General features: G+C 37.5%; 1 protein-coding gene across 3 annotated transcripts in view; it reads right to left on the bottom strand.

Annotated features, from left to right (window-relative positions):
• The window catches only part of LOC103717375 (protein HLB1), a 28,954-nt gene extending 14,974 nt beyond the window's left edge, over positions 1 to 13,980 (bottom strand). For 2 of the 3 annotated variants that reach the window (XR_605664.4, XM_008805730.4), the window contains exons 1-6: positions 13,378 to 13,980; positions 11,724 to 11,849; positions 11,447 to 11,516; positions 9,745 to 9,858; positions 3,482 to 3,565; positions 2,640 to 2,690 (exon numbers count right to left, since the gene is read on the bottom strand). Coding sequence is in view for 2 of the 3 variants with exons in the window: in XM_008805730.4 (XP_008803952.2) it covers positions 2,640 to 2,690; positions 3,482 to 3,565; positions 9,745 to 9,858; positions 11,447 to 11,516; positions 11,724 to 11,849; positions 13,378 to 13,691 (759 nt within the window). In the remaining variant the exon portion in view is untranslated. The remainder of the gene's footprint in view (positions 1 to 2,639; positions 2,691 to 3,481; positions 3,566 to 9,744; positions 9,859 to 11,446; positions 11,517 to 11,723; positions 11,850 to 13,377) is intronic. The other variant, XM_008805729.4, reaches the window with a different exon arrangement.
• Positions 13,981 to 14,745: the final 765 nt, after the last annotated feature.

The raw sequence follows: 14,745 nt of genomic DNA, 5'->3' as shown, positions 1-14,745 counted from the left end.
ATTCTGATATGATGTTTTGGAATCAAGTTTTTAAATGCTGGGGGAACGGTGAGGTGCCCCACCATCTTGAATGTTAGGATAGGGCACCATCCCCAGTATCAGGACGAGATGAGTCAGAAAATGGACTTGGATGAGACATCCACCATCCCAAGCATCAGGATGCTGGGCATCCAATTCCCAAAAAAAACCGAAACGATCACATCACACAATACTTAAAACCTTGTTTGAAAGATGTGGAGCATTATAGCTAATGTTAAAGATGATCATGGTTTGGATGTTGAAACTTGAATTATTAACATGATGCTTGTGTTGTTTAGATACAAATAGCACTTGTCAATAATGCATCTGTTTAACTTTTTATGAATTAGTGCTTTTCTTCAAGAGAACACCTTGTTGGTGTCAACACCTTAGAAGATATGGGGTTCTATTGTCTTAAGGCCACCTTTTGCTTTTGACAACCTTGGCCCATGCACTGTTCAAATTCTTGGTCCAACTTGGTCAAAAATGGATCTTGGATGCTAAAACCCATCTTGCTTGGACAGCAATCCTATAGGGCTTAACACGGGTCAAATTTTATTCAACTGTATCTGCTTCTATATCCCATTCAAATCAGAATCAAATACTTTTCTGTGTCCGCCTAGATCCAATTACAGATCCAGATACTTAGAAATTTTGCCGGGTAGGGATACGGATTCGGATTCATGGTTTCTTCCAAATTCAGATTTAGATATCTATATGACACAGTCAAGGTCAACCACCCCTCTTTAGACCCTACCCATAACCCATACACTTCAAATCTCTACCCATCACAACGCATGGCTCCTCTTTCCCATCTCTGTGTGCCTTAGATGTCACACTGCCCCTCTTTCCATCCTTCCTAGCCGGCGACCAGCGCTGATTGGCCATGAACATGTGCCTCCATCACCTCTAGCGACCTCTATCTGAGATTGGAGAAGAACGATCCTCTTCAAAGACCTTAATGGCTATCGCACTGCAGAAGGGCAAGATCTGTTTTGAAGATCCATCACCATGACATTCCCAACCAGCAACAATGGTCAGCCATCCTCCCTTACACCAGTAGGGGCCAGGCTCCCTCATCTTAAAGATTTAGGCAGTGGAGTCTCTCCTTCAGGGATTCAGTCCATGGCAAATAGCTCCCTCTTCCCTGGCTAGACACACCTTTACCTCGGCCACCTCCACCTCCCGGGGCTCTCGGATTAGTCTCAGCTCACAACCCACTCCCCCCCGGATAGCAACCCCTCACTCAACTAGCATTCTAGCATGCATAGGTATCACTCTCTGAGTCTCTCTCCCTCCTCTCCTCTCTCATAGTCTCATGCTTTCTCTTTAATAATTGGATGACATTATTGAGAGTATTTAATTTAGAATTATTCATTCCATTTTAACTGGCATTATTATTCTATTATATATGTACTTAGGGACTCCAATTATTAACATGGATGAGCATATTTCATCAACTAGGGAGAGTGTTGGTGATTATTCGGATTCTCGATGTAACGTAGTAATTATTCTCCTTTTTAAATGATTTTTATGTTTAGAGTTTTATGATCTACTTCTTGCTTTCTATAAGGCTTTATAGTTATGATTATAATCTTGCTTTTAATAAATGCTTGCCATTTTAGCAAAAAAATAAATAAATAAATGCTTGCCAAAACTGCAGTTAAATATTAAATTGCAATTCTTTCATTTTTTATATTCTTTACGTGAACTAATGTCAATTCTTATCATTGAATTCTGCTCAAAATCCAATTTATATCCAAAATAATATCTGCCTTGTATTTGTGTTTGGATAGAAAAACCATGGATATGCTCAATATCCAATTCACATCTGTATCGTTCAGAACAAATAAATATATACTTAATATTCAATTAGTATCCATTTTTGTTTAGAACAAATAAGGATACTACTTTTGGTATTTGTTTAATCTACTATCCATCTTTGCAAGGAACAGATATATTCATTAAATGAACCTAGAGATAAGCACAGCACTTGCACTGAAGCACAGAAATCATTAAATATTTCAAAATTCAATAGATGTTGGAACAACTTCTGTATCCAGAAATCCACCTAAGATGCACAATGTCATGCATAAGATTGACATAATCAGGGAAGAATCATATACATTTAGGTCTTCGATTGAGACATAGATTTGATAGAAACTCATCCTATATTATACTCAACTTGTTCACCCCAAAGGACTCAAGAATATTTCCACATATGACTAAGATTGCAGCACTAAATGCAGCCAAAAACATCACATGCGCTAGCTAAATAAATTTTGATAATTGTCCTTAGACAAACTCTCAGCTTGTTCACCCAGAAGGGCTTACGATTTTTTCACGTATAACTAGGATTGCACCACTAAATGCAACCGAAAACTTCAAATGAGCAAGCAAAATCAATTCTGACAACTGTCATTAGACAAACTCAGCTCGAAAATCTAATGTTGTCTCCATAAAATAGTTGTAAAAAGAATATAGTTAAATTGTGCATACACAAAGTATTATACCTTGCCATGGAAAGAAAAAAATTGTATAAACAGAGACAGAAAAATGTAGATAAAACAATACAATGAGTACAATAATGCAGGGATAACATGTGTCTGCATACAGCATACCTGAGGACTGTTCCAATTCAGTTGAACAGCCTTCTCATAGTTTTTTGTTGCCTGCAACAGCAAATTTGGATGTCAGTTGTGAAATTGAATGATTATGATTTCATACACCTAAGAAGTATCCTTGGAATAGATGTATCAGGCTGAACAACAATGAAGAATAGACAAATAGTTACCAAAGTAATGCCATAATATTATTAACTTGAATAGTAGTCATCATCTCAGAGCATAATAATGAGTCAACTGGATACATAATAAAAATCACAACATCTGACCAGATGATCTGAACCATGAATGTCCAACAAACTTACTATATGTTAACTGCCACAGATTTTGAGCAAGGATCTAAGGAACATTCCACATCAAACTGCATTTATTAATATATATCGTTCTGATAACATTATGCTTTCCTTATCATATTTTGAGCAGGATCTCTATCAAGTCATGGACAAAAGCTGCATATTGCTAACTTTAATGGATAACTGTGGTCTTATCAGTTCTTAATCCATTTGCAGCAAGAAATTACAACAAAAAAAAAAAAAACTCTGGGTCATTGTATTCTATAAATAGATTTACAAATAATATCATCAAGAAAGATGACTGTCATATTGTATTTAAACATGACAAAATGATATTTTGTGAAATTAGAAAGGCAATAAGAGTAAGATTTGTCTGTGAGGAAAGCAACCAAATGACGCCATTACCAAAATTATGATGAATTAATGGGCACCATGATCATGTTATACCATAGGATCATATACACCATGAGCTTGGAACTTGTTTACCATCAGCAATTAAATCATCAAAACACTAAGGACAAATTTAAAATGTCAATAAGTTTCAACCTGTTTCCACAGTTCTTCAGCTTCCTTGGTGCGACCACGCATTTTAGCCCTATCAGAGATAGCAATAGCCCAGTTGTAATATGCCTAATGAAAAGAAGAATGATTTGTTAGAGAATGAAAAGCAGGTGAGCAACTGTATAGATCATATGCAATTGTCAGCACACAAAGAAATGTAAACTAAGAAATAGGGCTCCAATCATCCATCCAGATCTATGCTTGTTTTGAATTTAATAGCACAGTAAAACCAATGATTGTACCATTAGCAGAATAGAACTCAAAAGGCAACAAGCTATTTTAGTAGGTTAAGATACTACACAGATAAGCTCAAACTGGACACTAACATGCCTGGACGGGGGATCATAAGAGGAACCTAACTTGCATGAGATGATAATTTCTCCCTAACAATACATCCAAGCACGGTATGTCAAACCGGGCCGAACTGCCGGTTCAGGCAATACTAAACCGACCCGATGCGAAACTGGGGCGGTTTGCTATTTAAATTCAGTTCCAACCCCTTTCGGGCTGGAACCGGCCAATTTGATGCCGACTCGGTGCAAACCAGTCGGTTCGCACAGAGTCAAGCCACACTGTGGCATTATTGGCACCACTGTGGCAATAATGTCACAATGGCCGCAAGATGCCTTTAAAATTTCTTTTCAGTGGCATTAGGAAGGCACGAGAAGGTTTTCCTAACGAAATTTGACACAGGCTTTGTCGCTTCCCCTTTCCAAAAAATTCACAAACAACACCGATTCAGGCTATCAGAAGAAAGAGCCAAGATTAAAGAAGGCGTGCTTCCTCTTCTCTATCTCCTTCATTTCTTTTTCTGGAGGGAGGCTTGAAAAATAGCTCAAAAATTATAAAATAAGAGAAGATCATGCCAAATTTTTCGATTTGGGCTCAATTTTTTTATATGTTGTAGACCTATGAATGATATACATGTTGACATAAAAAATTTAATTTTTAAATTATAAATGCTTTTAAAAATCAAAAATATATTTTTGGACTAAAAAAGGATAATTTTTTTAAAAAAAAATATAAAATCAGAAACATATTTAGGGGCATGCAAGCTACTTTCTATAAAAATTTGGTGTCTATTTATTCAAGTTTTGATGCGATTATGCGCACAGCAGCCTCAGCCTAAATTTTAAAAAAATTAAGAAATGCATAGCCTTTATGCAAGTTCGAGGGCCTAGAAAAATATATGGAGCATCCATTGTTGGGTTCTACATAAATTTGAGCTGAAATTAATTTTTTAAATATTGATATTTAAAAAATAATTTAAAATAAAAAATAATTTAAAATATATAATTAATACCAAAAATTATGAAAAAGTAGTAGTACATATTACATAATTCAGAAATAATTTCTGAGGTAGAAATCATAATTTTTCTCAATTTATGATATATAAATATATTTTTTAAATTAAAAATTATTAAAAATACATAAATAAAAAATATGAAAAATTAGGGTTATGTATTAGATAAATTGGATGTATTTTTTGAGGTAAAAAAACTATTGTCGTCGTATTAATATTTTGTTAATTTTAAATAATTGATAAACTGGCGTACTTGATAAATCTACAGGAATGGAGCCATCAAGGAAGGACCAAGAGCACGATATTGGTTGCGAGCATGGACAAATGCACTCGGGCCGACACCATTGGCAGTGCAATTGGTGCAATACAGAATTCAAAGGAGGAAGGGTAACCAGGTTGAAGCAGCACTTAGCTAGTAGTTACTTCAATGTATCTGTGTCAAAAATGCCTATAAGAGGTTCGACAACTAATGAAGAAATACTTCGCTGATTTCAAAGCAGCGAAAGAGAGGGTTGCCAAGAAGAAGAAAGTGGAGGTGGACAGTTGAGCGGCAGAATCATCTTCCTATCACTCTAGGAAGTCAAAGGAGGCATAGATTCAGGTTGCTATGCAGGCGAGCCTAGATAATCAGTGGCAGCTAGATGAGGTGGCCAGGCATAGGGCTCGATTTGGGCCTTTGTACTATGAGTCGAGCTTCGGTTCTGCAAGCAACAAGGCAGATCCAAAGTTCAGGAGGACTTTCTCAGCCAAGGAAGGAGGCCATCAGCAGAGGTGGTAGCCGAATTGAACCTATGCTGGGAGCTTTTGGTAGCAAAAAAAATCATCCAGAAAGACTCCACCAGTAACAACAATCCATGATTTAGATTCACATGTCTTTCCCAGCAGAGATTCGAAACAGCAGAGGGTTGACTCAATGTTGAAAAAGAATAAGAAAAAGGATGGAGCAAGCTACAGGATCATGATTCCACTTTAGCCATATCTCAGCGAATGTGGCAAACAATACGTCCTACAGATATGTCATTTCCGCCATATAGATTGTTGGGCCCGGTGTAAATCCTCTAGGCCTGAAGGACATTTACTGTGAGATTCTTAACAGTAATAAGCAGCTAAAGAAATAGATTGCCTTCTATAAGAGCAAGTAGCCCACATATGGACTAACTATGATGTGTGATGATTGGACCGGTCCTACCAGGCGGAGCATCAACTTTCTGATATACTGCAATACAAAGACTTTCTTCCACAGGTCGGTTGATACTTATAATCAGGTGCACGACGCCACGTATATCCTCAAACTTATGAAGGAGATGATTGATCAGGTAGGAGAGGAGAATGTCGTGCAGGTCATCATTGATAATGAGCCACAATATAAGGCCGTCGAAGAGATGGAGCAGCGGCCATATATTTTCTACACCTCATGTGCTGCACATTGTATCGATCTCATGTTGATGGACTTGCAAACTTTCGTAGGGTGCAGCAGACAATGAAGACAGCCCAAGCTATCACCAAGTATATTTATAACCATACCTGGGTCCTTTCACTGATGAGAAGGTATGCAGAGGAAGAGATTTTGAGACCAGAAATCACACGATTTGCTACCAACTACATTGCACTTGATAGCCTTTTTGAGAAGAAAGCATCCCTACGTCAGATGTTTGTCAGTCTCAAGTGGCAGAAAAGTAGATATGCCCCACACGACACTGAAGAGAGTAGTGTTGAAGACTTGGTGACGCGGTAGACATTCTGGCAGTGGATCATTGCGATAGTAAAGGCTATCAGACCATTGTATGAAGTGCTTCGGACCGTAGATAGCGAGAGATACCCCCAGATGGACTTTCTATATCACATGATGGAGAAGGCAAAGGTTCAGATCATAGAGGCAGATCCAGCCCATGCCCAGAAATACGCCAGCATTATTGAGCAGCAGCGGGACTACCAAATGGGTAGAAACTTGCATCTAAAAGGTAAGCAAAAATATTAAAAATTAGACTGCTCATGTACTTATAGAATTTTACTAAGACGATCTCTATGTGTAGCATACTACTTGAATCCTCAATTTTCGTGCAGTGTAACTAGAATTGGTATGGATGACGAACCTCTGGCCGCTCTAAGTAATGTTATTTACAAGATGGAGCCTGATCCAGAAGTTGCAGCCCTATGTCTAAAAGAGATAACTTTAGTGACATGTGTAAGTTAGCCGGTATCTTCTATTATTAACATAGTACAATACAATTTTTTTTTATAGACCAAATTATTTAGAGAGGACAGTGACAGCTTTGGACAGCGAGCAGCTGTCGTAATTAAGAAAAGTATGAATCAAGATATGTTACACATCAGGAGGCCATTTATCTGGCATTAGATGGTTACTTATATGGTACTATTTTATATCTATTTTTCTTCAATGTGTTTATTGCTGAATGGTGAATTCATTTTGGGTTGCTCGCGAAAAATTTTAAACGGGTAGCTATCCAAATCCTCTCCTAGACGGTCTCCTCGAGTGGTTGTGAGCGCAACTGGTCCACCTTCGTCCTTATCCACAGCAGGCAAAACGAACCGTTTGACACCGAAGCGCCTCAACGACCTTGTATATATTCACTATAATCTGAGATTGAGGCTAAAGTACATTCAGAAAAAAGTGGAGCTCAAGTATACAGATCCGATCCATAGTGCTTTTATTAATGATGAGAATGATCCTATAATCGGATGGCTTGTGGGCCAGCAGCAGGAGTCGAAGCTTGACGAGCCAGGATCGCCTCCACGACCGGCCAATTTCGTAGCTAGCGAGGCTAGGATCGATGCAGAACAATTGGCTAAGCGCAATATTCCACGCATTCCTACAGCTGATCAGCCACAACCACAGCCATACGAGAGCCAGTCAGCACATGACTCCTTGTCCGAGATATCCTCTCAAAGATATGATCGAGAGATGCTTAGATGAAGCCACTGCGCTACCCGATCGACTCAGTCAGCAGGACGACATAGCTAGACAGAAAGGGGCACAAGGGTAAAAAGGGAACCGCCCAGCATACTAAAAAAGAAAAACTAAAAACATCTACAACCCCAATAAAGAGTGTCGAGAAGTCCTGGAGTAGCAGCGATGATAGTTCTAGTGGTCATGGATCTGCTGGCCATGGAGGAAGTGGAGGACAGAAGACCATTATTTATAAGACAACCGCAGGATTGTCTTTGATACACTGATGAGTTCCAGTTTATGCATGCTACACAGGATAAGGAACATGGTGCACGATTTGGTAGAGCCTTTGAGAATACAATTGCATATAGAAGACCGGCTCCTCGAGGTCATTCAGAAGGATACGATGCAGCTGCAAATGACCTCGTACATGGAGTAGGATCCATAGGCGTATTACGTTCCGAGTCGTATACTGGATCCTATTATTCGCAGGCACAGGCAGCCTATGACCCATACGGATATGGATATGGATATGGATATAGTGTATGAGGCATCTTTCGGTAGCTACTATCCTGCATAGCTCGGAGCATCTTACGGATCGAATTTTGTTGCTGGTATATTCGAATGGGCCCCTCGGGATGAACGTACAAGACTACACCGCCACTTAGTTAGAGGGGTGGGTTGATATGCCTCCTGACTATGCTTATAATCCGGATATCTACGAGAGTCATCGCCACTCAACCCAATTTTAAATATCGATATGTATGTTATACTTTAAATGCATAAAAATAATTGTATTATTTTATATTTTTTACATTGCTACTTAAATTGAGGATATTTTATATTGTTTTTTGTAGCATGCAACATCTCGCTAAATATTTTATGATTTGTATAATTTGAAAACAATAAAATGCATCATTAGGTTAAACCGAGATCATAGAAACATCAAAAAATAACAAGAAAACACCAAAAAAACAACAAATTACACTCAAAATCATTAAAAAAACTTCAAAAGACTTATTACCAATTGAATATTTTTGAAAAAAAATTGGTCGTGCTTACGGTAACGAATCAGTACCGGGATCCGTACCGATCACGGTACCAAACTGGCCCAACCGCCAACCGATACGAGGTGGTCCTTGCATCTAAGTATATTAAAAGGACTACAACAATGAAAAATTTTATTCTTGCTCCGAAAATTTCATATTCTAAATGAAAGACTCCTTATGTAAGAGCTCTTGAGCTGTAGATAGAAACACAACCCTCTAATAAAGAGAGAGAGTTCAGCAAAAGCATGAATAAACCTGTCTCGAGAAACAAGTATATAGGAAATTGCAAGCAAAGATATCCTCCAAATTAGCAGTCAGCTAATATACATACAAGATAGGGGATTATCTGGGTTGATGCTGGATTTAGGTTGTTAGCATTAGGAAATTAATAAAACTCATTATAACTACTAAACATGTGTCATAGCTCCATCATACATCTATAACATCCCATAGTAAACTTTTTCCACCTTCTACTTAAAGACCATTGAATACCTGTCATGGTAATCAATCACATGTTTTCTTCAAGCGGAATGAAACCCATGCACATTCCTTTCTTTTTACAGAGCCTTTCCATTATTTCTCTAAACAGGATGTCACTAAAAGCGTATGTATGAGAAAGCACAGTCTAAGTCACTCATGAACTCAAACTATAATGACTTTAAGATGCCAGAGATGTGTAGGATTTCAATGTAAAATGTTTATCATGGTCAGTGTGTATACTTACATACAGGAACAGCTTTAATATTTTTTTTTACTTTTTAAATGACCATGATATATGAAAGTTGAATGGTGCAAGCTGGAGTTGCAATTTATGCTAATTAATAATAAATATACTTCTATTGCAACAACATCTTGAATCAGAACAAGACAAGACAATTATTCTCAAAGAAACTTGAATATATAATCTGCAATTGAAACGAAGAAAAAAACAACTCAGACAAATTCTTTGAAATGTCACTAGAATAATTAAATGAACCGAAAAACTTACATCATGAAGTGTAGGGCAAAGTCTTGTAGCTTCTTCATACTTTTTACAAGCCTCCTCAAGTAAAGAATCTTTAGAAGGAGAACTAGAATCCGGATCCACATTGTCTGCACTCTCCTGCATTGATATAAAATGACAAATAAACAGTAGTCACAGAATGCATTTATTTTAAGAAATTAGAATGCATTCATCATTTTATTCTCATCTTGGCAACTGCTAATAATAACAATGGCACTAACAGAAAAAGTTAAGTGACATAGGGTTTCTCATTTAAAGTTAATGGTGCAGAGATTTGCTCCGAGCAACATTCTTCCCATATCATATTAATCTTTTATAACTATATACCAGTTGCTAGTAACAGTTTTACTATCCATTCATGTTTGTGCTTTATTTGTAATAAATTCTGGAATATTAAATAGTAAAAAAACTGGTGATTTCTGTGATATTAGAAATATATACTTGATGATAGCTCCACGAAAGCCCGTAAGAAGACAGCAACAATGTTATGTAAACCAAAATCCCACATAGAAACAAACTGCACTATAAGACCCAACCATATCCACTTGAAATGACAGGGAATTTTTAAGTTAAATAGACAGATTTTCAGAGCCCAAGAGCAAAAAATGAAGGTTTGTCAATCGAAAATTGTAGAGTACCAAAGAGAATATATAAACGCACAGTGTAACTAGGCTTACCCATACATTTGCTTGTATCTCGGGTTTCACTGATACAGACAATCATCTGTTTATTAGTATCTCAATATTCAGATTTCCTAGGTTATTATAATTTAATCATCTTGCTTTGCCATCCACTATCAAAGAAAAAAAAAAGTCCAAACATAGAACACGATGATCTCGATATCATATAGCTCAGAAATCGTTAGTAAAAGGAAGCTTAAAATTGGCATTTTCAGTAGGTATTATATATATTTATAATACAAGAGCTTCTTGAAAGAAACTGATCTGATCACCCCACAACTGAATGACTAAAGATAGCTTGAGAAATCCATTCGATTATAGAATGAAATTGGTGGCATATGAAGCAACTATTGACATGCCAATTTTTTCAAATAATTGTGAGAAAAATGATTTGAGAGATTGAATAGCACATAAGTGTATGCTCATGAACTAGATAGTAGCGACTCATCTTGCTGATACTTGTTAATCAATATATTTTTCATTAGCATGTTCAACCAAAGTTAGAAGTTGCATCTTATGAAAGATCATACAAGAATTCTTTGATTAATGAGGAGATACAAGAGATTTCTATGTGTCCATACATCATATAAAATACGTCCTGCGTGCTAGTTTTTTGATATCTGTAGAATAGATAAAGTTCGCATGCTTCATACCCACTTTTAACTTCAATGCCTACAAATGCCAAAACAGTTGCATAGTTAAATAGATACATGTACATGTTCTGACAAACTTTTTTTAACATGTCATAAGCAAGTAGGTTATTAAATGGGCTAACATGGGACAAGGCTTAACAGTTATGTTTATAGCCATGGTTATGCATGTAAGAAGAACAGCATATGTGTGCTTTGCTCAGTCATGTCATTTCCTATCATGAGATATCCAAGAATACTTCAAATACCACAAGTGGAACCTACAAATACTACTAGTGTTATGCATTTATCATTTATTACTGAAACCTATAAGCACTGAAATGGAGAATTTAAGCAAACAGAAGTTCAGAACCATACCTGTAGTACTAGCGCCCAATTGTAGAATGCGTCATGGTCTTCTGGATTTCTTTCAATGGAACTAGCATACCTAGCAAAAAGGGAATAGATAAGAAACTAACTTCAAGCATCAAAATGAACATCAGATTTAAGACAAGACAAGGTGCTTTTTAAAATTTGGCACAGCTAGACCATGATGAGAACTAAAGTTGGGACATCTAAGTAGAGGAATTCCTTTAGAAGTGTGCTGGACGCTAGAACTTCAACGACAAAATGATAGCATAATAACAAAATATACCTTTTAGCAGCAAAAGTAAGAATTCGCTGGCGAGAGCGACCTTCCTCATCCACCCCAGTAACATTGTTGATCAAGTCCATGGCAACATCATTCTGGCCCATATAATGTTGTTGCAAACCATCTTGGCTGAAATGGAACGAAAATGGAGGTTAGCAGAAATGAAGTTTATTCCCTTTTACAAGGGAAAATATCAAAAAATTGTGACTTCTTTTCTGTTGAAGTAAATTGGTGCATCACATGAGGCAAACGCTAATTTTCATGCATAGGAAGGAAAAAACACAGGATGAAGTAATTCTCTAAGACCATGGACACATGTTCATGAACATGATAAAGAGGATAACCTTATACAATTAGGTGAAAGATTTAAGAAGCCTGACCTGGAAAAAATCGCATTTAGCAAGGTCACCTTGGAAGGTATACAGCTGTCATGGAAATTGCACTTAATGGAGGTGCATGTTTCTACACATAATGGATGATAAAAGTACAAGAAACTTTTAACAGAAAGTTGACAGGTGAAGAATGAAAAAAAAAAATGGATTTGCATCATTTATTAGCAAAAAAGCACTCTCCTATTAAAGGAAAACACAAGAGTTCAAACACCTCTAACCTGGTGGCACTGATAAACTCACTCAACATGGGATGTGCTAACTGGAAATTTGGTCATTTATGATAGTAATGCAATCGATGTTATTTATAGATTGTTTACCAAGAAGATGGCCTTGCATGCTACAAAAATATATCAACTGTTACCCGATCCATGTGATTTGAGTAGAAGATCAGTTGTCAAAAGCAAAACTTCAGAGGCAAGTGAAGAAGGTTAGATCATGTTGTTTTCTGATAGTTTCTGGGGCTTAGACCTCAACTTTTTGTATGACTTAAGAAAGCATCACATGCATCTCTAAGTATGAAAGACAGCAATTATCAGCTGAACCTCTATGTTCCATGATATGCTTGCATCCTAACAACATGGTGCATCAATACAAGATGGATCAGTCTTTATACAAGGCATGCATAAACACATGGAAAATAAGAAGACACTCAAAAAGATCAAGAGTCTTAACGCAAAAGCTAAGGTTATGTCTTAACGCAAAAGCTAAGAAGACACATGCATGCAGGAACTAGACTTGAGCGAACCTGAATTATAAGGTTCAAGAAGCACGCCGACAGCACACAAGGATATCATCTCGAGTGATGTGACAGATCATGACTTCCACACCAATTGACAGCAAATGAAATAAGAAGTTATACAAGGTTATCATTTTGATTACTGTGGCAGATTCACGACTTCCTGGACTAATTGGCAGCAAATGGAACTAGAAGTCATTGCCTTAAAAAGAACAAACGGACAGTTCCCAGTTGTAGTGGAAAAACCAGCAAAGATGATCATTGAAACTTTAAGTAAATTTAATCAAGAACTGATACATTTTTGCCTTCCATTTACCGGCATAGTTCATTACTCAGGATAAAAGTTGACTTCGATATTGTCCAATACTGATCCAAAGTGAGATCATTTCTCTCAAAGATCACCAGCTAAGCACCAATTCAAAGCTCGGTAATCCATAAATTGTCTCAAAACAAATTATATATCAACGAGATCGACCTTCCCGAGCTTCACAAGCTAAGAAAGTAAATGAGAAACGGGAAAAAGACCAACCTGTACGAAGAGCTCGCCGCAGTACTCTCCCCCCTCGCATCTCCGCCGTTGGATCCAGATCTCTCCTTCTCCCCGGCCCCCTTCTCCTCCTCCTTCAGCTCGTTCAGGAGCTCCCTCATCGTAAGCGTTCGGCTCCCCTCGCCGTTCAAGGAATGGGCTTCGCCGGCCGGCGGCCGCTCTTTTGCCGCTTCTTCGGACGCGATTGCGCGCTCCGTGACCTCCGCCGCGGGCTCCATCCCGCTCTCCTTGGCTTCCGCCTCGGTTCCGTTCGGGAGCTCTGGGGACTCACCGGTCTTGGAAGCGGTCTCCTCCATGGCCAAGATCGGACAACTGGGGGTTTCTTCTGTGGATCAGACGAAGGAGATCTAACTGCAGCGAGGAGACTATGGATTCTTTTCTTTTTTTTTTCTCCTCGTACTAAAGGGACGACGACGCACCCCAGGGCATCGCGGGATTATAATAATCGCCTCAGCGAGATGAACCCAGATGCGGATCCGAAACTGAAGGCTGATAAAACGGTGAGTATAGGGAAGCAAATTTGGCTGCGCAGAGAACAACTGGACGTACGGATGGGCCGAGAAATAAGGCAAAGATCACAAAGATGTATCCATAGATAGGAGTATGACATGGACATGGATTTTAATATAGAGAAATACAAAATTCTGGGTAAGTTTAAGTTGTTTAGAAGAAAATTCTGGGTAAGTTTAAGTTGTTTAGCTTTGGCAGAAAAAGATCCCAGCCGGTTTGTTTGGCTTGGTTTATATATTTTTTTTAATCCAGCTTGGTATCGGAGAAGCTTGAATCTGAAAAAAATCAGTTGGGTCTCAATTTGAATTCTTTAAAAACTAATTCCAACCAAAGAGACCTGACCCCATACATTTTTTTACATTTTCTCGTATATATAAATGAAATTTTTTATGTTTAAATTTAGTCCAAACCATTTGAGTCTAGTCCATTGAAATCCAGCACAAAAACATGTATAATTATATTTATATACGAATGTATGCTTTTAGATTCAATTTTTGTCGATGCACATTTACAAATTTATATTGCAGACATGTATGTATATTGACATGCACTAAAGTAAAGATTCTCAGATTGAAAATCCTAATTTAAAATATATTAACAGAAACAGCAAACTGAATGGTTTATTACTTACTATTTGGTTTTAGTGAAGAGTATTATATGCACAGTGCATCCATGGGCCATCAAAAAAAGCTCATTATTAGCTCAGATATCTAACGGAAAGAATGATAATAGAGGTTGATTGAGCATCATAACAAAGACAAGAACGATATACAAACCACCTTATAAATCACAATATTTGACAAACAAAGCAAACAAAAAAGTTAGAAATAAAAACGGCAT

Source organism: Phoenix dactylifera, chromosome 2 (genome assembly GCF_009389715.1).
Source record: "Phoenix dactylifera cultivar Barhee BC4 chromosome 2, palm_55x_up_171113_PBpolish2nd_filt_p, whole genome shotgun sequence".
NCBI classification, from domain to species: domain Eukaryota; kingdom Viridiplantae; phylum Streptophyta; class Magnoliopsida; order Arecales; family Arecaceae; genus Phoenix; species Phoenix dactylifera.
The sequence above is the reverse complement of the archived record's forward strand: the minus strand, read 5'-3'. Positions and strand labels throughout refer to the sequence as shown.